Genomic DNA, 26,486 nt, shown 5'->3' on the forward strand with positions numbered 1-26,486 from the left:
TGACAAGTTTTCTTTGGATCTAGGAGCCAACCCCAAAATTTAGGAATCACACAATGAACACTTGACAAAATTACCAAACTTAGTGACAGACATTGTGAAGGGGGAAGGTAAATGGGCTGCTCTTTACCCCTTTACAAGTAACATACTTAGAACAGAAACAGCGCTGCTAGGACAGATAAGGATTGTATTAAATCACTCTACCTCTGAATATCCTAGTCTAGACACTATAGCTAAATTTGCTAGAATTATGCCTGTGCAAAATTGGATCATGTTCAGAGAGAGTCTGAATCCGAACTTAAAAACCCCAGTTCAGATTGGACTTCTCCAACCCCCTTCAGAAAAATTTGGAATTTTCCAAAACTCCAAATGGCAGTGAGAACAAAAAGGACCCAAGAAAAGCACTGCTGGATCAGTTCCAAGGCCTATCTAGTCCAGCATCCTGTTTCACACAGTGGCCCACCAGATGCCTCTGAGAGGGCCTCAGGCAAGAACTGAGGGCATGCCCTCTCTCCTGCTGTTGCTCCCCTGCAACTGGTATTCAGAGGCATCTTGCCTCTAAGGCTGGAGGAGGCCTCCTAATATGGAGGAGACCATATTAGTAGCCATTGATAGACCTATCCTCTAGGGTTTAGACCTATCTAAACCCCTCTTAAAGCCATCCAGGAAGTTGGCTGTCATCACATCTTGTGGCAGAGAATTCCATAGGTTGATTATGCATTATGTGAAAAAGTACTTCCTTTTGTTGGTCCTAAATTTCTTGGCAATCAGTTTCATGGGATGACCCCTGCCTCTAGTCTTATTTGAGAAAAAGAAAATGTATCTTTATCGACCTTCTCCATACCATGCATAATTTTATAAACTATCATATCTCCCCCTCAGTTGTCTTTTTTCTAAAACAATTTAAGGGAGTTTTATTTTTAAGTGATCACGTTTGGAGGGGGGACTTCATCTTCTGCTCATCCATATCACATCTTAAAGTCCCCCCCCAAAAAGTTTTTTATCCCATTTTTCACTCATTTGCAGCCACCAGCCGATTTCCAGGTTTCTCTTATGGTTCTCTGGTGTGAGGTAACTTACCTTTAGACTCTCTGATGTTACCTTACTTCCCCTGCAACTCTCTGGTTTTATGTTCATTCTCTTCAGGGTTCACAGTGAGTATCCACAGTTACTTTTAAAGTTGTAAAATCTTTTTGTCTGACCGCAAACCTGTTTCAGACCTTGATCCCAATCCTGACTCTGACCCTGAACTTGGGAGGGGTCCAAAGGACCTCCAGCTGACATTTTGGGAGTTGGATGAGATCAAGCCAGACCCAATCCTGACTTTTCCACACATGCTCAGGCCTAACTAGCATGCCTGTATGGGGCGTGAACCATTTCAACCTCCAATCAGGGGCACAGCAAGGCTGGAGTGGGCCTTGTGGCCAGTGTTCTCTCTAATTTTTTTCATCTTTGTGCAGAATGAATTTTGTTTTGGGAGGCAGTATCAAGGAAGTGTGTACGCACATGGATTCTGAATGGGGCTTTCATGATTCAACCTGAGCGAGATCTAAAATTAACTGAGTGGGCATCTAAAAACTTGTCTATGCGCGCCCATGCACACACCTCAGAGGAAACACTTTCCCCCTTTCTTCTCTTTGGAGAGGCAGGAGGGGAAGAATAAAGTACAAACTCTTGCTCAGCTGGTGGGCCCCCTCTCCCTCAGGGGCCTGGGGACATTTCCTGCCCTCCCCATTCTATTCTACAGTAGCGATGCTTCTCCATTCAACTGATAAGATATCAGAGAAAGTCCCTCAATTCTGTGGCAAACATTTTACACCACCATCCGGGGCTAAGAGGGGAAGAAACAGGAGGAGGAATGAGGTGGTCTCAGATCCCATACTAGGTTTCAGTTGTTTGTTTTTACCTTTTTCTTACAAAGGGAGGATTATAATCATCAATTGTAACAAGTTACTGCTTCCTGTCCCAAAATCTATTCCTCCTACTTTGGAATAAATAAGGTCTTAAGGAACTGCCTTCTATTTCATAAGGGAGAATAGGACAAATACCAACTAACCCAGATAATCAATCTGATAATTTACATAGTTAGCTTTGGTTGTCAAACCTTCATTATATCAGATTGCGGGTGAGGGGATGCCAAGGTTTAAAAGAAACTAGACTTTGGTGCATGTTAGGGGCACTTTGAAGAAGGATAAAATAATTGTTTTGAATAAGGAGGAAATGAACAGGAGCATCAATCAGGGGCATATATAGAGACTGTAAATGTCCATGCTTCATAGAGCACACATTCATTCTATCAATTGTCATAGTGGCCCTATCCAACCCCAGCACAGTATCTGTCCAGTAGCTGCTGCTGGTCGCTCTCTCTCGCTCGCTCTCTCCCCCTCCCTCCCTCTCTCTCATAATGTGTGTTTAATGTGTTTTACTAGAGCCTGATGGGTTTTTAATTTTAATTGGATTTGTTTTAATTGTATTTATACTATATGGTCTTTTATTGTTAAATTTTATATTACTTTCATTGTTTTACTGTTGTGAGCTGCCCTGAGCAGTATTGTACTGGAGGGGCGGGATATAAATATTTTTATTAATAATAATAATAATAATAATAATAATAATAATAATAATAATAATATCAGGTGGTGAACCCTTTGGGGGCAGGGTAAGATCTAATCTAATTAACTATTTATTTTACTATTTATTTAAACCGCTTTGGGAACTTTTGTTGAAAAGTGTTACAGAAATATTTGTCTTTGTAGTAGCAGCAATAGTAATAGCAACAGCAACAACAGTACTGTACAAGCAGTTGAGTTATACAGATTTCACCTCGTCCATTAATGATCACCCCTTACTGACAAAAAATAAGAGGTTCATGGTGGTCATTGTCCCACTCATGGAACACAATATTTCTGGACTGCTTCTTGATTGAGAGTATTGCATTTTTTCCAAACCCACTTTAAAATGGGATTGTTTGTGCTAAAATATGAATCACCCACATTTAGACTGCACACATAAGCATGCTTGATGGTTAAGCATTCTACTTGGAGGGCAGCCAGCATTAGGAGCCTTCAAGGATTTTCTGCTACAGACATGCCTGTCATTATTTGGTGCCGTCTCCTAGCAATAAGCAAAAGTGTCAGATGCACATAAGGAAAACGTTTCAGAGGTATAAGAAACTGTGTACCACTCAGCATTTCTATTTTTCAGCAGTCAACTTTTACACTAATGCAAAAGTATTAACTTAACAACTGTATAATACTCTCAACTTAGAAAATCCATGGAGAATAATGAAGGCTTAGCAGATTGACACACATGCAAATGAGGGGCAAGTCAGCAATTGCCCCAGGTTAGCAAATTACCTGAGTAGCAAATTACCTAAACTATGCATATGGCTGGTGAATTTCTTCGGCTGGCTACCCAGGTTGCTTGAGAGACTCACAGACAATGGCAGTTTTGACAGTGTGCACAGCAGTTTCCAGTTTCCTTTTGTCATACTAGTAAATTCATGCCTCCACTATCCACTAGAGATGCGCAAAACATTTCAATGTCAAAATGTTTCGACTCAAAATGGGTTCAAGCTTGAAACAGAATGTCCTTTAAATAAAGGGCTTGTTTCGAGCTCAAAACAACCCGTTTTGATTTGAAACGTTTCAACGTTTTGGGCACTATTTTGGAGGCCTGTTTTTTCCTTGCTGATTGGTTTTCAGGCACTGGCTTGTGATCCTATGGGGTTTGGAGAAAAGGTTGAAAATTTGTTTAAAAACTCAAATCTAAAACAGTTTGAGTTTTGTTTCATCAAAACAACAGCTTCAACTGCTGTTTCGATGAAACGTTTTGTCCATCTGCATTTTGTTTCAAACTCAAAACAAAACATCTATTTCGTGTAAATCCCTACCATCCACTATTTTCTCATTCTTGTTTTCAGTCAGCTGCCTTGTTTCTTTCAGCCAATCTGATCCTCAGTCAGCATCCATGCTAGGGATGTGCACAAGCTGAAATGGCACCTCCTCTGGGAATCGTCAAACCAGCTCAGGCACCAAACTGGTTTGGGTGCTGGCGTTCGAGCTGGCTCAATGGGGTGGAGACCAATTCCCTTAAGGAGCTCCTTACATGCTCCTCCCTGTCCCACCACTTTTCCGGGTGTGACGCCTGGTCCCCAATCAGCTGTGCGGGGCTGCAGCGCTGTTCCCTGCAGCCTCCATGTGGCGTCAGCATGCACATGTCATTTGCATGGTCATCATGGTGTTGCTGACCATGCACATGCCGATGCCACACAAAGGCTGCAGAGAACAGTGCCACAGTGTGTGCGACCGGTTGGGGACTGGGCACCACAGAAGGGCGGGGAGAAGCAGATAAGGAGCTCTTTACTGGCTCCTTAAGGGAACCGCTCCCGCCCCACCAGCTCATGCACGAGCCATTCGTGCACATCTCTAATCCTTGCCACTGAACCACCCAATATCTATTCATCTTTTTAATTTAATTTATTTTTTCTTGAATAAACACATAATCATTTTTAATAGAACAACAGCATCACACATAACTAATGCAACCCTTTCTAAAATCACATAAACTCTAATTTCTATTAGATTGCCAAACAACCTCATTTAAAAATCTTTCCAGACACTAATATAATCAAAAGATGGAGAATCGACAAAGTTTTCCTCATTTGTAAACAAATGCATTTATCTTCACTCCTTTCCTCCCAGTAAACATGTTGTCCTGGGCTGATTGAGATTTGTCTAAAACCTCCCATTCATGGTCTGTATGTTCTTCAACTCCCAGTCTTCTTTGTCCTCCTTTACTGTAGGCCTTTGATTCCTCCATCTGCTTTTCCTTCAGGTTACTGCCTCTTCACACTACTGGATAGTCTGTTCCCTTCCTTCAGTCATTCTGTCTTTGGGCTCCCTACTGCTTGGTTTTCTACTTGTCTTCTCACTTGGCTTTCCAGTGTATTGACTCTCTACCTCTTCTTACACTGAGGGCCTGTATAATGTGCTAATATCAGCAAAACTGATCTTTCACTTCTTTCAAGAAAACTGGACTGTATGCAGTCATGGTACTGACAACAGTTGCATTCCCTCAACAGTTAAAAATGTTTATAAACATTTCATGACATCCCAGCAACTCAGCAAATAGCTGACACCACAAAAATCTCATAATACATTACAATATAAATAAGAAAATGGTGTTAGAAGAGCTGCTGGCAGAAGGTATGTTTGAAAAGACTAATATTAAAATACAAATGCTTTACCAGTAAGGGCAAAAACCATGATTAAAAATGTATCAAGTGTAAAGATTGTACAGTTTTTAAAGTTTAAACATCTAGATTTTAGATATTAACTGCTGATTTAGGCATCACTGAGAAGTTTTAAGGATGACCTGGTAATTTATTAAATATTAAATATGATCATTTATAAATAACATTTTTACAGCAACTTGTCTTAAAGAAACTGTTGGTGCTATGCACTGTAATTTTTACAAGTGTACAATACTAATATTTTTACATTGGCAGAACAGAGATCACTGGGTAAAATGTACACTTGGCCATATGCTTCTGTGAACAAGACACCAATACAAACATCTGAAAAACAATATAACTGATATATAATGGACATAACTGTCCTGCATCAGATCCTGAGGTGGAGCGTATGGCCATCCATTCACTCCAACAGACTTTAATTTTGGGATGTAGCACTACACCCTTCAATGAAGCAAATGAGAGAGCCTTTTCACACATGGAGTCCCACAGACACCTTGGAGGCAAAGTGATTCCTTGATTGAGGTCCGCATATTGAAAATCCTGTAGTCTTACCTAAAAAGCACATCCCCAAAAATGCTTTCTATGTATAAAATGTATGTAATGTTTAGTTTAGAAAATAGTCAAAGGGACAAAAGAAAACACAATCTGAGTAACATTCAGAATGTATACTAAATGATTTTTCAGATGAGTGAGTAATTTTCATGTACACCATTCTCTAATATCTCAGTGAATGTGAGGCTAGCTTACTGAGCTATGATATTACAACCTCAAGAGCATATTGACTGCATTGTGTGAGGGTATGGGGGATTTTTAGTATGGACATTAAATATCTACCACATTTAATGGGTTTTGTTTTGTGGAATTCATCTTATTGCTGATGTTCTGGTACCTTCATAACTGTTGACTCTTTGCCTCAAAACAACCTTTTAAACTAATGAAACACCTATTGTTAAAAACAATACACTATTGCAGGGCTTCTCAGACGTGGCTCTACAGATGCTGCTGGACTTCATAATATCCCGAAGGCCATGGTAGCTGGGAATTATGGGAGCAGAAGTCCAACATATGGTGACCCAAGTTTGAGAACCCTTGCCCTATTGCATTCCTGTTTCATTGCTATTTTGAACTTACATCTATCAAAATATTTTAAAAGAACACTTTGAAAAAACACAATGAAAAATGAACAATACTTACAACCATACCATTTAGGGACACCCAGCAATCCTGTGGGAAATCCTGAAGTAATGGTACTAAGAACTGAAGGCAACCATCCCAGTGGCAAAGAAGCAGCATCATTCCAATCAGGTTGAAGATTCTCACCACAGCACTTGCTAGATCATATGTCATGTGGAAGATCTGTAGATAAAGTCACAAACTGTAAGCAAATCAAAGCAGTTAAACAAAATAACTTTGTTATTATTTCTCTTCAAAGCAACCTTGAGAGGTATGATTACTCTGAATTTTCCAAAACAATGGTGTTCAAAGTGTGTTCTGGAAAACTGTGGAGTTCTAGAAATTTTCAGGAGATCCTCCATGAGAAGATCAGCAATGACAAACCTTCCAGAAAGATAAGAAAAAGGTGGATAAATTGAATTCTAGTCTGTGCTATCAGTTCACGAGGCTCAAGAGGTATGGCCAGATGAGGGTATTAGTAAAAACTTGCTTGAGACAATTCTATAAATCCGCAGCTGAGTAAGAATTTGAACTCAAGTTCAATTCCTGCCGTTTATCCAGTGCTTACTGTCAAAAATATATGAGGTAAAGGCTTTTAAAAAAGGTGCAGGACTGAGTCACATTTATCTGGCACAGTTTTCTATATGCATTCACATTTGAGAGCAAATAATAGTTTAAATGTTCCTTTCTCAACAGCAAATTATACTGCATATGCCTGCATAGGTAATTTAAAGACATTTACAAATGTCATGCCTATACTTATTTTTAAAAGTCATTTATTTAAAAGCTTATTTTACAATACCAGGGTAGATAGAAAAATAAAGGACAAACATTATTTAAAGTGTAGAGAATTTCTTTTTAAAAGGTAGCGTTAGTAATGTATATAGAATGTTTATACATATTGGTTTAGAATAGTTACTTTAATCTTTATTTTGAGAAGGGAGAAAGACTGTTGTCATCTTCTAATAAGATGACAACTTATTTCTAATTCTGGTAAATGAGACATTTCAAAAATTTCTAATATTGGAAAGAGCAGCAGTCTGGCATTAGAAGTATTGCCTTTGTCAGCTTATAGTATTGTCATCTTTAGTATTGCCTTTGTCATTTTACGTTCATCCCCTTGAACATAAAGAAAGCTGTCTTATACTGAGCCAGACTGTAGGGTCCATCTAGTTCAACATTGCCTTCACTGGCAACAGCCTCTGAGGTTAAAGATAAGGGTCATTTTCCAGCCCCACCTGGAGATACCAGGGACTGAACCATGGGCCATCTGCGTAAAGAGCAAGTTCTCTACTACTGAGGAATGGATACTTCTAATAAGTTGCTTCCTAGTGAAGTGAGACTACTGGTCCATCTAGATCAGTATTATTATCTGACTGGTAGCTGTTCTCTGGGGTCTCAGACACAGGTCGTTTCTGGCACCAACAGACAATGAACTTGGGACCTTCAAATGCAAAGCATATGTTCCACTACTGAGCCAAGTCTCTTCTTTCCCTAAAAGGTAAGGGTAAAGTGCGTCGTCGAGTTGGTGTCGACTCCTGGCGACCACAGAGCCCTGTGGCTGTCTTTGGTAGAATACAGGAGGGGTTTACCATTGCCATCTTCCACACAGGATGATATGATGCCTTTCAGCATCTTCCTATATCACTGCTGCCCAATATAGGTGTTTCCCATAGTCTGGGAAACATACCAGCTGGGATTCGAAGTGGCAACTTCTGGCTTGCTAGTCATTTTCCTGCTGAGCCATTAGGTGGCCTTCTCTAAAAGGCATGGGGCTATTCCACACATTAGAACACATGGTAATCCAGTTTTGCAAATAAGACCACAAATACAGCCAGCCCCCTTTTTACTACCCTCTCTGCGCACACATCCTCATGTTATACATTTGCATCTTCAAAGCAAAAGAAGAAGAAGAAAATCATTTCTTCATTAGACTATCTGGCCCAGTCTTCTGGAAGCAATTTTCACTTGCTGCAGGCAACAAGGCAAATGTTGCATTAGTCTCTTAATAAATCAACAAATACAAATCTGCATTAATCCCTTTACGTATTCAGTCACCCAACTCATCCAAATTGTAGTGTGCCACAAGCAGAAGCAGTAAATAATGCACACAAGGCAAGAAATTTTGAGGCTGAGCATAAGTAGACTCTCTTGCCTTTCAGATGTTCCTCTGAAATGAGTGGTTGCACATTAGCTATGGTTGCTAGATCTACATTTCAGAAACAGTAGTATTTGACCTGAATTTGTTGATGGTGTCTTCCTTTGGGTCTCCAGGGCGCTTTCCAGATTACATGTTATAATTGTTTCACTATGTATCTGTTAAGTATGCACCGCCATGCGTGCAATGACAGCAAGGTGCCATTCGCACACTGGAAGGCTTCTTCCAGGTTTCATCTTTACATTTTAGTGTTACAACATGGCATGTGCATTCCAAGAAAATAGCTATATTTTCCCATTTTAGGAAGGCTGTCCCACTGTTTACGTGGTGTAATTTGGAGGGTTCATTCAGCAATTTGACATTTCAATATCTTAATCTCCTCTCAGCTTTTGAAATGATCCTTAAAAAATAATAATTCCTGGGTGTTATTGTGCAATGGGGCATCCGTGCAATTTCCTTTTTATTTGCTTTTCAATCCTCTCCCTCCTCTGCTAATGTTAAAGCTATTGTAGTTATATTTCTGTTTCTATTCTGTTATGTTTCTTTCTGTTCTTCCTTTCCTCCTTCAGCCCGCACCAGTGAGTTTTTAAATTAGTTTTTAAAACTAATTGTCAGCCATGGAAAGGAATAGTTAAGTTCGTGCGAGCTAGAAAAGACTGTCGTCCCCCCCGCAGGTGGCTTTGCGCAAAGCCACTGGAGGGGGGGGGGAAGCAAAAAAACCCAAAACCCATGTCATTGTCCCCTGCCTCCTCTGCGGCCCCATTAGCCCAAAATGGGGCAGTAGGAGGGCATGTCTTACAAACAGTCTCTGCTGGGAAAACACGTCATTATGAGTGGCGATACAAATGGCCACAGCGGTACCACGAACTATGCATCAAACGGCTTCCACCCTTTATTTACATTTTGAATACGATCCTGCCAAGCTGAAGCTGCAGAGCTCGCAGTCTGGAAATCACCCAGGAAAAGGAGTAAACTCTCAGGGTGAGGAGCTAGAATTAAAAGGGGCACACTGTTTTCTTGAATTGAGAGTTGTTGCTGTTTGTTCCCTCCACCACACACAGAGAGAGTTTCACTCTGATATCAGGCACAAACAAGCACCATGCTCTAATTCCCAAGTATCACTTCACCACATCCAAATATTAAAAAACCTGATAGCCCTAATATTTAGCTTATTTTCATGCATGGATGGCGCCTGGCTTTTCTTGTGTCACAAACATGGGGAAAAGAACTGTCATGGAAACCATGTCAGTTCTTTTTTTCCTATATGTGTACAACCAAAAAGGGCATGTACACAAAGCTAGCAACCCCGCATCTGAAGCATAGATCAGGGTCCTACTTCCAGCTCACACAGGGCACTGCTGAAGGGAGAGAAGACTGGCAAAAATCTCCCCCTCATCACATGAGCAACCACACTTCAGAAGCAGGGCTAGTAGCACTGTGCATATGCCTTTTTTGGCTGCATGTTCACAGTATTATTTAGGATGTTGCCCACTGTATGTAGTCCCCTATTACTTATGTTTCCTGTCTTAATGCTTTCCCATTTTTGTAATCTCTTTCTTATTACAGCCAACTTAAATACAGCTACTTGGAAACAAACTCCACTGAAAGGAATTGACTTTACTTTCAACTAAGTGTATTTAGACATGCTTCGTAAAAGTGTTCTATTCTTCAAGCATTCCCTTGGTAAAAAGCCTTCAATAACTAAAAACCAGCCTGGAGAACAGCAGCAAGAAAGTGGCTCATGGTTGGAACTGAAGCAGGTAGGACTAATGCAAATAAATAACCTCAGAGCCAGAATGAGAGATGGCATTCTTAGTGCTGGAACTGGGGACGGATGCCAAGTCTTTTCTTATTAAAAGGAACTGCCAAGACAACTTTCACAGCCAAAACCGTTAAACCAAGAAGCCTAAATGTCTGTTCTGTAGTCCATTTCTAGGCACGTAAATATAACTGACTGGCCTTTCAGAGGCACTCACAAACTACAAATCCTATTTAACTCAAAGTCAGACCCTGAAGGTGCTGAGCACCATTTAAAAACAGGCCACTTATATATAGATCCCAGAATATGGATTTAGGGGTCTACTATTGGTCAAAGAAGCCACAAAAACAGAAGAGTCTCTCATTTCTAGGTCAACCAAGTAACTTAGAAAATAGTCACCAGCACTTTAATATATTAAAACTAAAAATAACCACAAAACAATGGTAACAGTATTAGCCAATTATTTCATTAACGGCAGATTAAAATATATTTTTTTGAAAAGACTTCAATAGAATCGGTCCCTCATGAAAAGATTCCAGTGAAAATGGCATTGTTATAAACAATTCAAGCATAGCTGAATTAAGAAAAAGTATTTCAGCATTTTTAAAGACTATTCAGTACAGCTAAGAAAACTCTGGTTAAATATCCACAAAAATAACTTGCATTAAGATTCCATAATTTTATTTTCATTGGCTAATTAAGGTTTTTAAAATTAAAAAAAAGTTTTTTAAAGTTTTAAAAAAGCAAGCCAGTTTTAAAAACTACAGATCGTAGTTGTATAAGCAAACTGTAGCTATTACCAGTCAAGCCCATTTTCCCCTTTGATTGACAACCAATCAGATCAAGCAAATATACAATTTAATTCCATTTGCTTGTGATACATAAAATCTTGAGGGGGATGCTTCCAAGCTAGAAAGCCTAACCTAGTTCCACACACATTTGGACTGTTCTTACAAATTAATGATCTTTTATCCTTTTATATCTGGTAGCTAGACCGTGACCTCGCCAAGAGGATTGGCACCTTTTTGCTTGTTATGAAAAGGGATTGGCTGTTAAAGTCAAAGAGGTTACAGGTTTATCAGAGTTTCACTCACACTTGATTAATGATCCCTTTTCGTTCCAGTGAATATATTAGGAATCAGAATGAGGCCTTTTCATGCCCAAAATACTTTGAACATTGCAAAGCTCATTCTGATTTAGAAGTTCAAGGTGAAGTACTTATATTTTTGCCTGAATGAAACTGGATGGTTATTGTTTTATCTAAGTAAACCGTTTGTGGTCTCACTAGTTTGGTACAATATATGTTCAACTCCCCTTAAGATACACACTTATCACTATCTCTGGCACTATGCTATGGAGACTAACAACATACCTAGGATAAGTCTTTAATATCTGTACTTTTTAATTTGTTTTGAAGAAGCACCAACAAATACCACCACTATTTTGCAACAGAAAATTGTTTTGAAGAAACACCAACAAATACCACCACTATTTTGCAACAGAAAATATGAAGCTTACTTTTTAAATGTTCAATCAACCTGTGGAGAAAGGGAGCAGAATCACAAACGAGGTTTCCTGCTCAAGACTTCCATGCATTCTTTTGAAGGTTGGAATAAAGCCTACATATAATGAACAACACTGAAAAAACATCTAAAAAGCACTGAATTGGATCTAGCCCATTACATCTACTCCAGCTAACATCAGCTCTTCAGGGTTTTATGCAAAGGCCTTACCAGATATTCTTTTAGCCTGCGATACTGGAAATTTGTCAAATATCATATTCATCTGCACCTGAATTTTGTTTTGAACTGAGAGTAGGGAAGAGAGTGAAAAATCCTTTAACTAAGGTTTGAAACAGTGTGTTGGGCAGAAGACAAGAATCTTGAGTGGATACTCAAGGAGTTTTGAAGATACCTGGGATGGAGAAGTCAACCTTGCAAGCTTGTTTCTAATAAGCCCTCCAGGAGAGGGAGGGAGGGAGGGAGGGAGAGAGAGAGAGAAAGTGAGACAGAAAAGCCACATTTGGACATAATAGGAAACCGGAGGCCCCTTCAGTTTCCGAAGCCACACATCCAAATACAGCAAACTGGAGTTAAGGGCAAAAAGGGACCTGTGGTTTCCTTCACCAAACTCCAGTCTGAACCTTTGGCCAGAGTGGAGTTCCGCCGCCTTTAATGCTAGTTTCATGGTGCTAGCGTTACATCCAAGCGCTGGTACTGCAGTTTCAGCCTACAGAATCTGAATTGAGGGAGGATGCTCCTCCCGTACTCCAGCCCAATTGGCAGTGCAGGCTGTCTTCCTGTCTAGAAGAAAGCCCACAAAACCAGCACCCTCACCCCCTGTATCTCTGCAGTCTTGATGAATGCGGAGTGGCAGCTCTCCTGTTGTCTCAATGGGGATGGGAGAGCAGGATGAGGGGGTTTAGACCCACAGTTCCATGTTATGTCTGAATGGAGAGAGAGAAATGTATTATGAATCTGAAGCTTGCTTTTGGGGATCTTTTGATTTTTGCTATTGCTACTGATACTGCCTATTTGAAACGGAAGACTGATTTAAATTTTGCACCTTGACATCACATCAGTGCTTGAGTTTTCTATTTTGTATGCAACTACCTTCAAGTAATGTGCATTGGCCTATTGCCAATGTTTATTTTGTTTGTTAATTGACAAATAAAGAGACATTAGAGGGGGAACGAATCCCATCTTCAATCCCATTTTGTCTGAACTATCCTTGGATTAAACTAGCCTAATACCACAGGCGTTCATTTAGCGTGCAGAGGGAAAACTTGCTGAGACAAAGTACACATGATCATCAGGCACATATATTTCCTAATCAAAGGTGTGTCTCTGACAAATTGAATCTAGCATCTTCTGTAGCCAAAGCATATTCTCTACCATAAGCTTCCATATACCCTGTCCACTCCACAGGGGGCCATTACATTGCTCATAATGATTACATGAGATCAGAAAGCAGAGCATCATATGACTGATGATCATACCAACAACAGTGACTTTAGCCAAAGCATGCCTACTGGATTCTGAGTTGGGGAGAACGAACTATGAATTTGTCACAAGGGACAAATCTGGACTTGGCTCGGGTAAGGTTGCTGCAGATTATCTTCTTAATTGTTACACATAGGGATAAACAGACACTTTTCTGGGTCTTCCTGGGAAATGTGTGTGCTTCCGGTGGGCCTATTGTGCAAATCTGTCCCCAAGTCTGGTTCCTGAGCCATCCACCCAACATTCTACTGACTTTCTCTGCCCAACTTCAAATCTTGGTTCTAAGTGAGTGGAGAAAGTTGTCAGTGTTGGGTAGATGAGATAGGGACCAGACTTGAGTGGGTTTGCATGATATGCCCAGCAGGAGCACCGCTCCCAGTTCCCTAAACAAAATTTGCCCATTTGCCCAAGTAGCAGACTTACCAGCAGTTGTGTGAAACTGCCCTATGTCACAGCCAGGAGAAGACTACAGGACTTCCTACTCCTCTCCAGCCTTTTGTGGCATGTGCCACTTTTGGCCCACAAGCTGGTCTTGTGGTAGCAAGTCCCCTTAGCTAAGCAGGGTCCACCCTGGTTGCATATGAATGGGAGACTTGATGTGTGAGCACTGTAAGATATTCCCCTCAGGGGATGGAGCCTCTCTGGGAAGAGCAGAAGGTTCCAAGTTCCCTCCCTGGCTTCTCCAAGATAGGGCTGAGAGAGATTCCTGCCTGCAACCTTGGAGAAGCCACTGCCGGTCTGTGAAGACAATACTGAGCTAGATAGACCAATGGTCTGACTCAGTATATGGCAGCTTCCTATGTACCTATGTTCCACCCATACACAGAAGTTAAAGATGAAACCTCTTAAACAGTTTCAGCTGATGCAGCTTGTATTCTACATAGAAAGCATGTCAAGTTAGTTAACAGTTATAGACAGCGGTGTTCTCAGTAAAAGATCAATAGTGAACTGTTGGCTGATTCAATGCCTGTTGAAGACAAATGAAGCTTTTTAATTGACGTCAGCAAAGTCAGTCTGGTCCTATTGCCCTACATAGTTTGTAACACTTTATTGGGCTTGAAATGGAGGCTGCATCTTACCCAGAAAGCATGTAAACAGTGCTGAGTGGAATATTTTGGTTATTCCTGGTGGGCAGAATTGTGCACTTAACCAAGTCTAATGTCAGTATTTTTTGTAAATTAATCACTTTGCCAAGAAGAGGAGGAGAAGGAGGGATAAGTATACAACACTTATTAAATATCTAGTTACATCACAGTATGAGATGATGTCTTTCAGCATCTTCCTATATTGCTGCTGCCCGACATAGGTGCTTTGCATAATCTGGGAAACATACAAGTGGGGATTCAAACCGGAAACCTTCTGCTTGTTAGTCAAGCATTTTTCCGCTGTGCCACTTAAGGTGACTATGTGGGAAGCCTGAAAGTGCTTATCTATCCATAGCTGATCAAATGGAACTCCCCGGGTGGGCAGATTGCCCGCCAGATGAGTGGCAGCTTCACTCAGGCACTTCTGCACCTGGCCGCGGCTCGTCCGGCAGCTCCGGGGTTCAGGTGAAGGGAAGTGCCCTGCCCCCCAGAGCCCAAGTAATACACCCCAAAAGTATGTGGTGCATTTCTGGGTCCCCCTCCCCTCCTTCCTCCCTGAGTGTGTCTATTGTAGCTACAAGCAGCCGCGGCAGACACACAACCAAAAAACTTGGGTTAAACCTCGTTTAAGGGGGAGGGCATTTAGGCAGGCTTGCCGCCGGCAACCATGTGACTCCCATTCCTGCACACCTAGTCCAGTTTCTGCTGCTTGTGGGAATCACCTTAAGGTCTCTCCGGATCATAACAAATACATGGTTGGGCACCATATTTCACCTCAATAAAGTGAGGTGATATGTAGTAAAGTCAATAAGGCATAAGGCACACTAGGGAATGAAATAACATGAACAGAAGCAAGCCATCTTCCAAAATTATCCATGGGTTATAGTGTATTATGTGGGACAATATGACAGATGAAGTATATCTGCACATGCAATGAACCTCCTTTTTCCCATTCTGGATGACGTACCACTGACACAATAGTTGAACATCAGTTCCAACATGAAATCCATAGCTATGTTTTGATGTCACTTCATCTGTCATATTGTCACTGATCATGACTTTTCAGTTAATTATCCTCAAACAAATGGATTCCCAGAGATATCCTGCCTAGTTAATAAAACCATGGTTAGAACAAGTCAGAATTTGCCAGGTCTAGATAGAATGGCAAATCCCAGCATGTATTAAACCAGGAACAAAAGCTGCACCTTCACACCCTTACATGTGAAATATATTATGACAGTAATGCTAAATTGTGGTTTAGCATGATGTCTGAACCCAGCCTTACATCCATGTGCACTGAGTAAAGATCTGTTATAGTAAGAGAGAGTTAAACCAGGCAGCTCATATTATCAGAGCCACCAGGACGGCTCCTGATCCAGCTGCTCCAGATCCTCTACTCTGGTAAAAATAAAATAGGAAGGAAAGAGTGAGCACTCTATGTCATTTTTTGGTCATCTCTGGTGCCACACAGCTAGCAGCCATTTTTAATCATATAGTTGGTGAGAGAAAGGTGCCAGGTGGAATAGAGCTGCTGCAATGTTGAGGGGAGCAGCTCAGCTGCTCACACAGTGCATTGTGGGATCCAGGAGAACCCATTGTGAGTGGGTCCCCCCCCCCACACACATGGGCTCTGGAGTTCACTGCTGCATTGGTTATGTGGGCATGCAAGTGAAAGAGCCCAGAGAAGGTTCCGATTGTCTGGGGGGAAGGTGGGTAGGGTCCTGCCTTCCCTCAGATGACCTTACTATATTTGTCTGTTTTTGTGTGTTCTTGTTGTTACTGTGTTGTGTTTTTGTTGTGTTTTTGTGTGTTGTTGTTGTCACAGTGTTGAAAGGTACTGTACAAAATTAATGAAAAGCCCTGCCCACAAATACACTTACCTCTGCTAGTTTCACATGGCAGGTGGAACATTTTAGTGCCTCTCAGCCTGTGTACCAGCATCATATGACAAGATGGCAGTTGTGCTTGAATGCAATCGATCCACACTAATAACTTGCTTTTTGAATGTTATGCCTGCTGCACACAATGCCAACACAGAGAAGCTTTTTGGCAACATTCACACTGCACCTGTCACACTTAAATTGGCCCTTGGTGTTCAATCGTTTGTTTAGGAACAAAAGGGAATTCTTTGCTGTGTGAGCATCTTATTTTAGGTAATTTTTATTTTAGAACTCAAGAGGAACACTGAGTTCTCCCTACTTTCATTTTTCTTTTGCTCGTTATTACCCTTTGAAATGATTGTTCTTTGTTTTCTAGTCTGCAGCAATTACTGAATAAATCTGTCTAAAGAGCAGAGTATCAGAACATGGAAGCATCCTCTTGATTGGTGTCAGAAAAAAAGAAAGAAAGAAATCTACATGTAAATGCCATTCCATTAATAAACTGCTAGGGCTTTCATACACTGTGGAAATATAACCACTAAAATACATTAACAATTCTTAAGGATATTTTCAAATTAATTTTCTGTTGCTTGGAAACTATTACAATGAGTACAGGAGAAACTTGTTATTCGCGGTTCTGTGTATCCGTGTGGTATCTAATAGATATCCGTTTCGACTATCTGTGGATACAATAGGGTTTAAACCCATGTATCTGCGGGTCCTAGAGGGCCAGAAGTGACCGCAGAGGTCATATCCGCCCTCTATTTTGTCTCATGGAGCCAGCTCATTTCTGGGAAAAACCAGACTTCCCTCCATGATTTTTCATGCTTTTCAGGGGCATTTCTTCCTTTGGGGGGGCATTCCTGGGCACATGGAGGACCCGTAGCACAGTGTACCCATACTAAGTTCTAGGCTGTTTGGGGGCATTTTAAAAATTCTCCCCTCCACCCAGGAACCTAACCCCCACTTTCCCCATAGCCCTAATGCCTCATTACTCACGGTGGTAGGCAAGGAAAGGAACCCCTGTGAGTAAAATGAGGTTCTCCTGTATGTTTGCTACTTCTGTTCCAGAAAGAACAGGTTTGCTGTTTGAGAGTACTTCTGGATCCAACCTGTTCTGTGATACCTCAGTTGGAAGTGGTGGCCAGGAGTGCTTTTTATCAGCTTAGATTGGTTCACCAACTGGGCCCTTTCCTGGAAATGTGCGACCTTAAAGCAGTGGTACACAAGCTGGAAACCTCAAGGCTTGACTACTGCAATGCACTCTACATGGGGCTGCCTTTGGAAGCTGCAATTGGTGCAGAATGCTGCTGCCAGCTTGTTCTCTGGGATGTTCCATAGAGACCACATTATTCCAATTCTAAAAGTTCTACACTGGCTCCTAATAGGATTGCAGGCAAAATACAAAGTGCTGGTGAGAACCTATAAAGCCCTTAATGGCTTGGGCCCATGGTATTTAAGAGAACGCCTTTTTTGTTATGAACCCCGCAACCTATCAAGATCTTCAGGGAAGGTTTGTCTGAGGGTGCTGCCAGCTCATCTGGTGGCAACTCAAAGGTGTGCCTTCTCCGTAGTTTATTTATTTATCATATTTTTATACCGCCTGATATGTATATCTCTAGGCGGTGTACAAAATTAAAACATTTAAAAGTCACAAATTAAAATACACGACAATAAAAACAACAGAATAAAATTATTAAAACAAGTTTTTATAATTATTAAAATTAATTCTGATTAAAAGCCTGAGAGAACAGGAGGGTCTTGAGAGTCTTCCTGAAAACAAACAGGGAAGGAGATGCTCTTATTTCATCAGGAAGCTTATTCCAAAGTCGCAGTTGCCCTGGGACTGTAGAATGCACTTCCTGCTGAGATTAGAGCTGCTCTATCCCTACTGGCTTTTAGGAAACAACTGAAGACACATCTCTCCTCAGCCAAGCTTTTTAGTTAGTTGGTGTTTTTATTGATATTTTAATCTGGTGTTTATACATTTTAACTGTTAAAGTCTTGGATTGTTTTATGCTGATGCTCTTTCACTGAGCTATGGTCCTTCCCCATTTGCAAAGTGTTCACAGTGCTATGGTTTATATTATTCCCTTCTCCCTAGTAAGGGGTTTCCTTTTTTCACAGGCCCTATGAAGCAAAACTATCTCTTTAAAAAGGAATTCCACACAAGCAACAATTTGAGGGGATAGTGTGCGAAAGGCATTGAGGCTCTGCACACAAGAAGTGTGGAGAGCTGAGGAGGGTTTGGCAAGGAGAGCGGCCTTGGCCAGCTCTCCTCATATATGAGCACTCCGCCCTCCCTGGGTGGCTGGATTGGCCGCCCACATGATTATCATCTCTGTCACGGAGCTGGTTGGGGCGGCGGGGATCTGGGGCTACCTGGCCCATGGACATTCCATCATGCCCATGCAAGTGTGCAGAGCATTTGGGGGGGGAACCCCCCAAACTGGGGGCTTGTTGTAGCCTCCTGGTCAGGGGGTCTATTCATGCGTCAATGTGGTGTGCAGCTGTGCTATGGCAGCACACGGTCACCAAAACGGAATTAGTGGAGCACTTGATCTGCTAACCTCACTTTAGGGGAGAAGTATTTAGGTGGGCTAGCTGCCACTGAACCCCAGGCCAGCCTGCAAGCTGGAAAGCGGGCTGCAGGCTGGGTCTAGCAGTCGTGAGAACAGCCTCATTGCCTCTAAACATACTGGCTGACATCCAGACAAAGGAAGCATAGATGCGGCAAATGTTTGCCAGGATTATGTTCAGACATCTGGACAGTTTTGGCTGTGGAAGCCTCAGGGACTTATTTTCAGGGGTCACAGTCAGTCAGCTTCAGAGTGAAGAGGGGAGTCGATGGAAATTGCCCCTCTCCTGAAATGCATATTGCACATGTGCTGCACTTCCTTAGCCTGGATGTCGGCCACAGTCTTTAAACATATGACTCGCAATAGTCTCCCTTTCAACAATATGATGAAGCTGGCTGAGGAGGAAAACTGACACACTCTTATTCTCTCAAAATACAGCATACCATTTCTAAGGCTCCCAAGGGCATATCCTCAGTCCAAAAGAGTAGCATGCTTATTTATCTAAATCAATAAAGTTGTTACCTAAAGAAATGCAAACCTTTTTTTTAAAGTGTTCATGGCTATTACTGGGAGTAAGATTTTACAGACAAGAAACTTTGATACACAACCCCCCGTTAGCTGCAAACAGAAGGGAAGAGAGAAGAGCTGGTCCTGTGGTAGGAAGCATGAATTGTCCCCTTCGCGAAGCAGAGTCCACTCCGGTTTGCATTTGAATGCAGGACTACATGTGCGAGCACTGTAAGATAGTCCCCTTAGGGGATTGAGGTGCTCTGGGAAGAGCATCTAGGATCCACGTTCCCTCCCTGGCATCTGCAAGATAGGGCTGAGAGAGATTCCTGCCTGCAACCTGGGAGAAGCCACTGCCAGTCTTTGTAGACAATACTGAGCTAGATGGACCTATAATCTGACCCAGTATATTGCAGCTTCCTATGTTCCTAAGAAGGCAAGCCCATTCAGGTAGGATGGGGCCCACTATACTAGGGATGTATATGAATTGGGATTCGTTTGCTGATTCAAAGCACAGCCTGGGCACCTTTAGAAGGGAGGAGAGCAGGTCCATACCTGCTCCTCTGCTGCTCACCAAAGCCGCCCCCCCAGCTGGCCTTGCACACCAGCATTTCCCCCAGCTGCCCTTGCACAGCGACAGCACACACATGGCCTCCATGTGCAGCAGAGGAGCAGGTACCGACCTGCTCTCCTCCCTTTTAAAAGGTGCCCGGGCTGTGCTTCAAATCAATGAACGAATCATGATTTGTGTACATCCCTGCACTATACTAGAGGGCACTTTGCCACCAAACCTGCAGCCAGTCTTGGTTTTATAAATAAATGCTGCTATTTTCTTTTCTAAAACCATTCATTATTTTGATATCCTTTCATCATGTCAGCTCCTTTCTCTTCTCTCTGACAAGTTGTAATCTTTTAAATCTTTCCTCATATAGAAGCCCTTACATATTTTTAATCATTTCTGTGTCCTCTACTGTCCTTATTTATCTGCATTTTTCTTCTGTAAAAGAGGTGACCAAAATTGTCCAGATGTCACCAGGTTTTTGTTTTTTTGTTTTTTAAATCAGTATTCAAGGTTAGGGTATGCTGCACTTGTGATGATAATCACGTATCAAAAACTTTTTTTTGGTAGTCTGTTGTAATTACAGCTTAGCATAAGTCAAATTATAATCTAATGAATATCAAAATATTTTAGTATTTCCTTTAGAAATTTATATCCTGTCTATATTCAATCACATAAAAGAAAGAAGCTTAACACAAGTTGGGGGAAATAAATTTAAAAATGTAAACACCCACGAGGAAAATTATATAAAGACAGAAAAACCAGCATATATAACCAAAAATACAGTTAACGGAATGTCTGCTGGAAAAGCCAGGTCATCTATGACTATTGAAAGATAGGCAATCTGCTGTCAAACAGATGTCAAGGGAGAGAGTTCCAACATCTAAGGGGACACTGAAGAGAAGGCCCTCTCATGTATCACATGAGATTTGGAGAGTGGAGAAACATGGAAGAGGCCCTCTCCAGCTGACCTTAATGAGCCAGCATGTTTATATGGTGTAGGAGGTCTTAGGGAATCCTTGTCCTAAGCCATGTAGGACTGCAAGGCTAAATTTAACAGATGTCTAACAGTTTTGATAGTAATGGGTCCAGCTGACCAATAAGAAGAAGAAGAGGAGAACTGGGATCATGGGTGTTTTTTGGGGGGGAGGGGACAAGCAGTTGCTCCCCCAGCCCTGAATTGAGCCAGTTCACATTGAATTCAATGGGGCATACTCCTAGGGAAGGAGGTATAGGGTTGCTGGCTTTGTCCACCCCCTGGAAAAAGCCCTGAGGACACCCTTGACTGAGATCCAAGATGCTGCCCAGGCTCATGTATTTGCACCAAGTGAATATTTTTACTTTTTTTTTCTTTGAAAAGAAGATCCAAAAGCTGTATCACAAACTGCTTTTGAACCTTGCTCCTTCGTAGTTCCAAAAGCAATTTTCTATGCTGCATGGAGCCTGTAATTCTAGAAAATCACATTGAAAGCCCCCTTGGTCTTGCAAAACTAGATATTTGCATCCTTGGATGAGAGCTGATCTTGTGGTAGTGAGCATGAATTGTCCTCTTTACTAAGCAGGCTTCACCCTGGTTTGCATTTGAATGGGAGACTACATGTGAGCACTGCAAGATATTCTCCTTAGGGCAGAGTTTCTCAACATGTGGGTCCCCAGATGTTATTGGACTTCAACTCCCATAATCCCCAGCCCCAGTGGCCTTTGGCTGGGAATTATGGAAGTTGAAGTCCAATTACATCTGGGGACCCACACGCTGAGAATCCCTGCCTTAGGGGATGGAGCCCCTCTAGGAAGAGCACCTGCATGCTTGTATGCAGAAGGTCCCAGATTTGCTCCCTGGCATCTTCAAGATAGGGCTGAGATAAACTCCTGCCTGTAACCTTGGAGAAGCCACTGACAGTCTGTGTAGACAATATTGAGCTAGATGGAGCAATGGTCTGACTCAGTAGAAGGCAGGGTTCTGTGTTCCTGCTCCTGAGTCTAGTCCTAAAAACATGTACTTGATACTAAGTTCCACTGGTACTCATGTTCCTGTGTATAAGGCTATATCTTGAGGAACACAAATATAACAGGGCAGATCCAATATCTCCACAAATCTACTCTCCTGACCAAAAGCCCTTGGCTCTCTAGAAAGCAGGACAGCCTGCAGCAGAATGGCCCTCTCTCCCCAAGTTCTCTACAAACTGCAAAGGTCTCTTAGGTCAGGCTGAGCAGGCAGATTCCCCTTGCAGTACAACATCAGCAATGGAAGTGTGGGGGCTTTATCAAGTGTTGGAGTTGCTTCTGCTCCAAAGTCTAATATGATATAAAATATTCCTTCTGTGGCATACAGAGAGAGTAAGAAAGGAAGTGGCGTTTCATGCTGCACAAGGTGTAAGAGGAACTGCCCATGCCTAAAGTTCATCAGCCTTGCAGGATAAATGCTTCAAAAACCATAGCACTGATCTGTATTGGGGGATCATTGAGGATGCACCATGGTTTCACGTGCAGCTCCCATCCTTCCATTTCAGTTCAAGCATCATTTGTTTCTATGTCTAGAGTACCTAACCTGTAAAGAAGCCAAGATGTGGGGAGCAAAGTTTTCTGTAATGCAATTTTTTTCACTGCTTATTTTTCTACAGGGGAAAAGAGAACCAATTTCAGAAAAACATCAAGGCTGCCTAACCCAGACTAGGGCAGCCAAGCTTGGGTGAGGCTACTTGGATCCAGGTGCTGCCTGCCTGCCTAACCCCACTTTTAAGCCCAGCCTTTAACCCAGGTTAAGAGCATGTCTGCCCTTAACCCTGACACCCAGAGTGCCCATCCCATGGGGGTATTCCCCAATGCACTGCACTCATAGTGCAGTGCATTATGGAACATCTGGAGTCTGGGAAGCATTGTTCCGGCCTCTGGTGATCCGTATTGCTTGGAGCAGTCTGGATCATCTGGGAATGTGAGTTGTGCTCCCAGCAGCATTTCTTTGATTGTCTGGTTACCAGTGTTCTCTCTCTAAATTTTTCCATCTGTCTGCGGAATGAGTTTTGTTCTGAGCAGCAGTATCAAGGCAGTGTGTGCACATATGGATTCAGAGTGGGATCTTCCAGATTCAACCTGAGAGGGATCTAAAATTAACTGAGTGGACATCCAAAAATGTGTGATACAATACAGTCAGAATATAAATCAGATTGGACAGTTTCCTCTGGAAGCATGCACACCTACTTAATAAATATAAATGCATAGCTCTTTGGGCATGTTTGTTAGTCTATTAACAGTGTTCAATGCTTGATTTATTCTTGGGGCTTAAACAATGTGAAGAAGTATATGTGCTTGAGTCGTGATGTTTTAACAGATTTACAACCATTCTAATACCAAAAAATACCTAGTAAAACTTCCAATTTGTTTCCAATTTAAATCACATTAGGTTTATTTTTTTCCTCTGGTCAAATATTTTAATTTTGCTTCTGGATACTGGAAAATGCTTTTCGGTACTGGGAAAAACTACCGAGATATTTATACAGCATGTAAAAGCAGTGTTGCATACTGGGTTTTTTCAGTTTTATTTACTAAATGTAAACTAAACATGCTACATAAGGTGATAGTTTCCAATATTCTTTTCTGTTTTAATTTTTCTTTTCTTTTCTTTTTTCTATACCTTACACAACCAAATAACAAAATTGAAACACACAGGAATTGCATTCACTCCACAATGGAAAGTATGAAGTGAGGTCTCAAGATTACAACAGCCTCACAAGCAGGCTGTGGGATTTTATTTATTAAATTTTTATACCACCCTTCCTAAGACAGCTCTGGGAGGTTTACATTAAAATCAAAAACTCATAATAAAACAATTAAAAAATTAAACCAGATTAAAACTAAATCTAGATATTATTAAAAGCCAGGCTAAAAATATGGATCTTTAAGGCTCTCCTGGAGGCTTCCAAGGAAGATAATACTCTATCCATATCCACAGCGAACACGTTCCGTAACCAGGGGCGACATCTGAGAAGGCCCAATCCCAGTTTGCCACCAGATGAACTGGTGGCATCCAAAGACAGACCCCTCCTGGTTATCTTAATGAGCAGTAGGGTCATTTTATAAATTTGATGTCATTGTAATGTTGTAAAATGCCAGCATTTTCCTATTTTCAATGCACTTTTCTTTATACTAGCTGAAATCGCTTTAAACAGAAGCTTGTTCCACATCACATTCCAGCTGTTTTCAGGTCCTCCCATGTGGCATCTGATGGGACTAAGGGTGCTTTAAAGATTTTGGACATCATATTCTAGCTACCGTGCCCTCTTTACATAACCAGGTTTTCATATTTTGCAAGAGGTATGTTGTTGCCCTATACTTTAGATGCAAAGTGACAGGGGAAAACAGACTTGCCTGGCTGTTTTCCACAGTTGACTGTTTTGGGACTTGCATGAATTTTGCAATTCAGTTTCCCCCCCCAGAAAACCCATATCCTGTACATATGACTAGTAGAGGCAAGTGAATGATCAACATGGTGTTCACATAAATTTACTAAAAGGTTTACAAGAACACCATGCTAAAATGACTAAAAGAGTGATCACTTTTTTCATATAGAATCTGGATTATGTGTAGATGAGTTAATGGAGTTAATGACATTGACATTAATGGATGAAATGAATCAGCTTTACATTAACTAGTTACATATGAGCACCAAAAAAATTATACATATTGGCCTACCTCCGAACTAAGACTTGCAAGTCTCTCAAGGGCATATTTTCTGGAGACATAGGTAACTGCAAAGGGAAAGTGGGGCGGTTGCCAAAAATTACCCCTCCCCTCTGAGCACATAGAAGTGTTCCCACATGCTATTCTTAGTTTGGATGTTACTACTACTACTACTTTTATTGATTGATTGATTGATTTGATTTGATTTGATTTGATTTGATTTGATTTGATTTGATTTGTATACCACCCTTCCAAAATGGCTCAGGGCAGTTTACAATTAAAACAAACCACTAAAACAGTAAAGAGCTAAAACAAATTTTAAAAACAACATAACAATTAACAATTTAAAAACATTTTAAAACAACAATTAAACAATTACAGTGATTAAAAACCCCGAAATCGGCTCTTTAATTTTAAAATAAACCAGATATTAAAACCCCTAAAATTTAGGAAGCTGAGAAAGCTTGGTTGAAAAGATGGGTTTTCAGGTGTTTTTTGAAAATTGCCAGAGATGGGGAGGATCGTATCTCAGCAGGGAGCACATTCCACAATCTCGGGGCAGCAACCGAGAAGGCTGCTATTCATAATTCAGATATTCAAGTACAGTGGTCCCTCGACTTACAAACTACTCGACATAAGTATTTTTCGAGTTACAAACGGCAGTTTTAGATCCTGTTTTAGATGCGGTTTTTTCGACTTACTAATTTTTAGATGGGGTTTCCTCGACTTACAAATTTTTAGATGGGGTTTCCTCGACTTACGAATTTTACATGCGGTTTCCTTGACTTGCCTGCCTGTTTACTGCCTGTTTATTCTTGAAAAGAAATGTTCCTGTGCAGTTTGCAAGCCTTACTGGGGGTCTGGGTCTTTTTTCTAGGCTCCGGAATGCATTAATCCGTTCCCAATGCATTCCTATGGGAAACCGCTTTTCGACTTACGAATTTTTCGACTTACAAATGTGCATTTGGAACGGATTAATTTCGTAAGTAGAGGGACCACTGTACTTGGGCACAATCCCTCCAAGGTGCCACAGTTGCATTCACAGAAGGGACTGGCATAGGTTCATTATGGTCCTCTTTCCTCCCATATATCTGTGCATGGGTCTGCACTGAAAGTAACTGGAGTTACTGCAGTGGACGTGCAGCTAAAAGCAAGCCAGGGAGTCTGAAGAAAGGAAGACAATTGCATTGAGCCAATACTCTCCTGTCTACATGCATATACAGATGACAACCCTATGCAAGCAGGACCATGCCTACAAATTTTGCCCTCACATCTGTGTAGCACCTGGCACACTCTCACACATCTGCACATTGAGCATAATGTCAGCATAACACTAGTCTAGACTGAAAGCTCCTGGTATTGCACATCTAGCTATCATAGCATCCTTCAGCTATCACAACATTTATAGATTGTGTGTGTAGGTCTCCCCGCAATGCCAGCATTCCACTTAACCTGTCAGCAGCATGAGTAGATGTCAGGAGGCACAGTCCCGTTCCCCACTCTGTGCATTAAGTATACCAAGTGTTGTTATTTGAATACCGCTGTGTACCTGCTCCCACAAGCATCAGTGGGTGGACTGTGCCCACAGATAATTTATATCTTTACTGTAAGGGCAATGACCAACATCCAGGCTAACACTGCATGCACAATGAAAAGGCTATGCCTTTTACTTACTTTACCTGTGTACTTGCACAAAATTTCCCTGCAGAACATTCAAAGAACAGGTTCCACAGCAGAAAGCACACCGCCTTGTTGTGCAAGCACAAAAACATTTGTGCTAGTGCAACACTAGCCTGGAATGCAAGCTCCTGATGTTGTGCATCTGGTTGGTGCAACATCCTTGAACTAGCTCA

General features: G+C 41.5%; 1 protein-coding gene across 2 annotated transcripts in view; it reads right to left on the bottom strand.

Annotated features, from left to right (window-relative positions):
* Positions 1 to 26,486, bottom strand: part of HCN1 (hyperpolarization activated cyclic nucleotide gated potassium channel 1) — a 310,860-nt gene that overhangs the window by 143,898 nt on the left and 140,476 nt on the right. For both annotated transcript variants that reach the window (XR_008317402.1, XM_053301293.1), the window contains exon 3: positions 6,449 to 6,610. Coding sequence is in view for 1 of the 2 variants with exons in the window: in XM_053301293.1 (XP_053157268.1) it covers positions 6,449 to 6,610 (162 nt within the window). In the remaining variant the exon portion in view is untranslated. The remainder of the gene's footprint in view (positions 1 to 6,448; positions 6,611 to 26,486) is intronic.

Source organism: Hemicordylus capensis, chromosome 2, assembly GCF_027244095.1.
Source record: "Hemicordylus capensis ecotype Gifberg chromosome 2, rHemCap1.1.pri, whole genome shotgun sequence".
Classification (NCBI taxonomy): Eukaryota; Metazoa; Chordata; class Lepidosauria; order Squamata; family Cordylidae; genus Hemicordylus; species Hemicordylus capensis.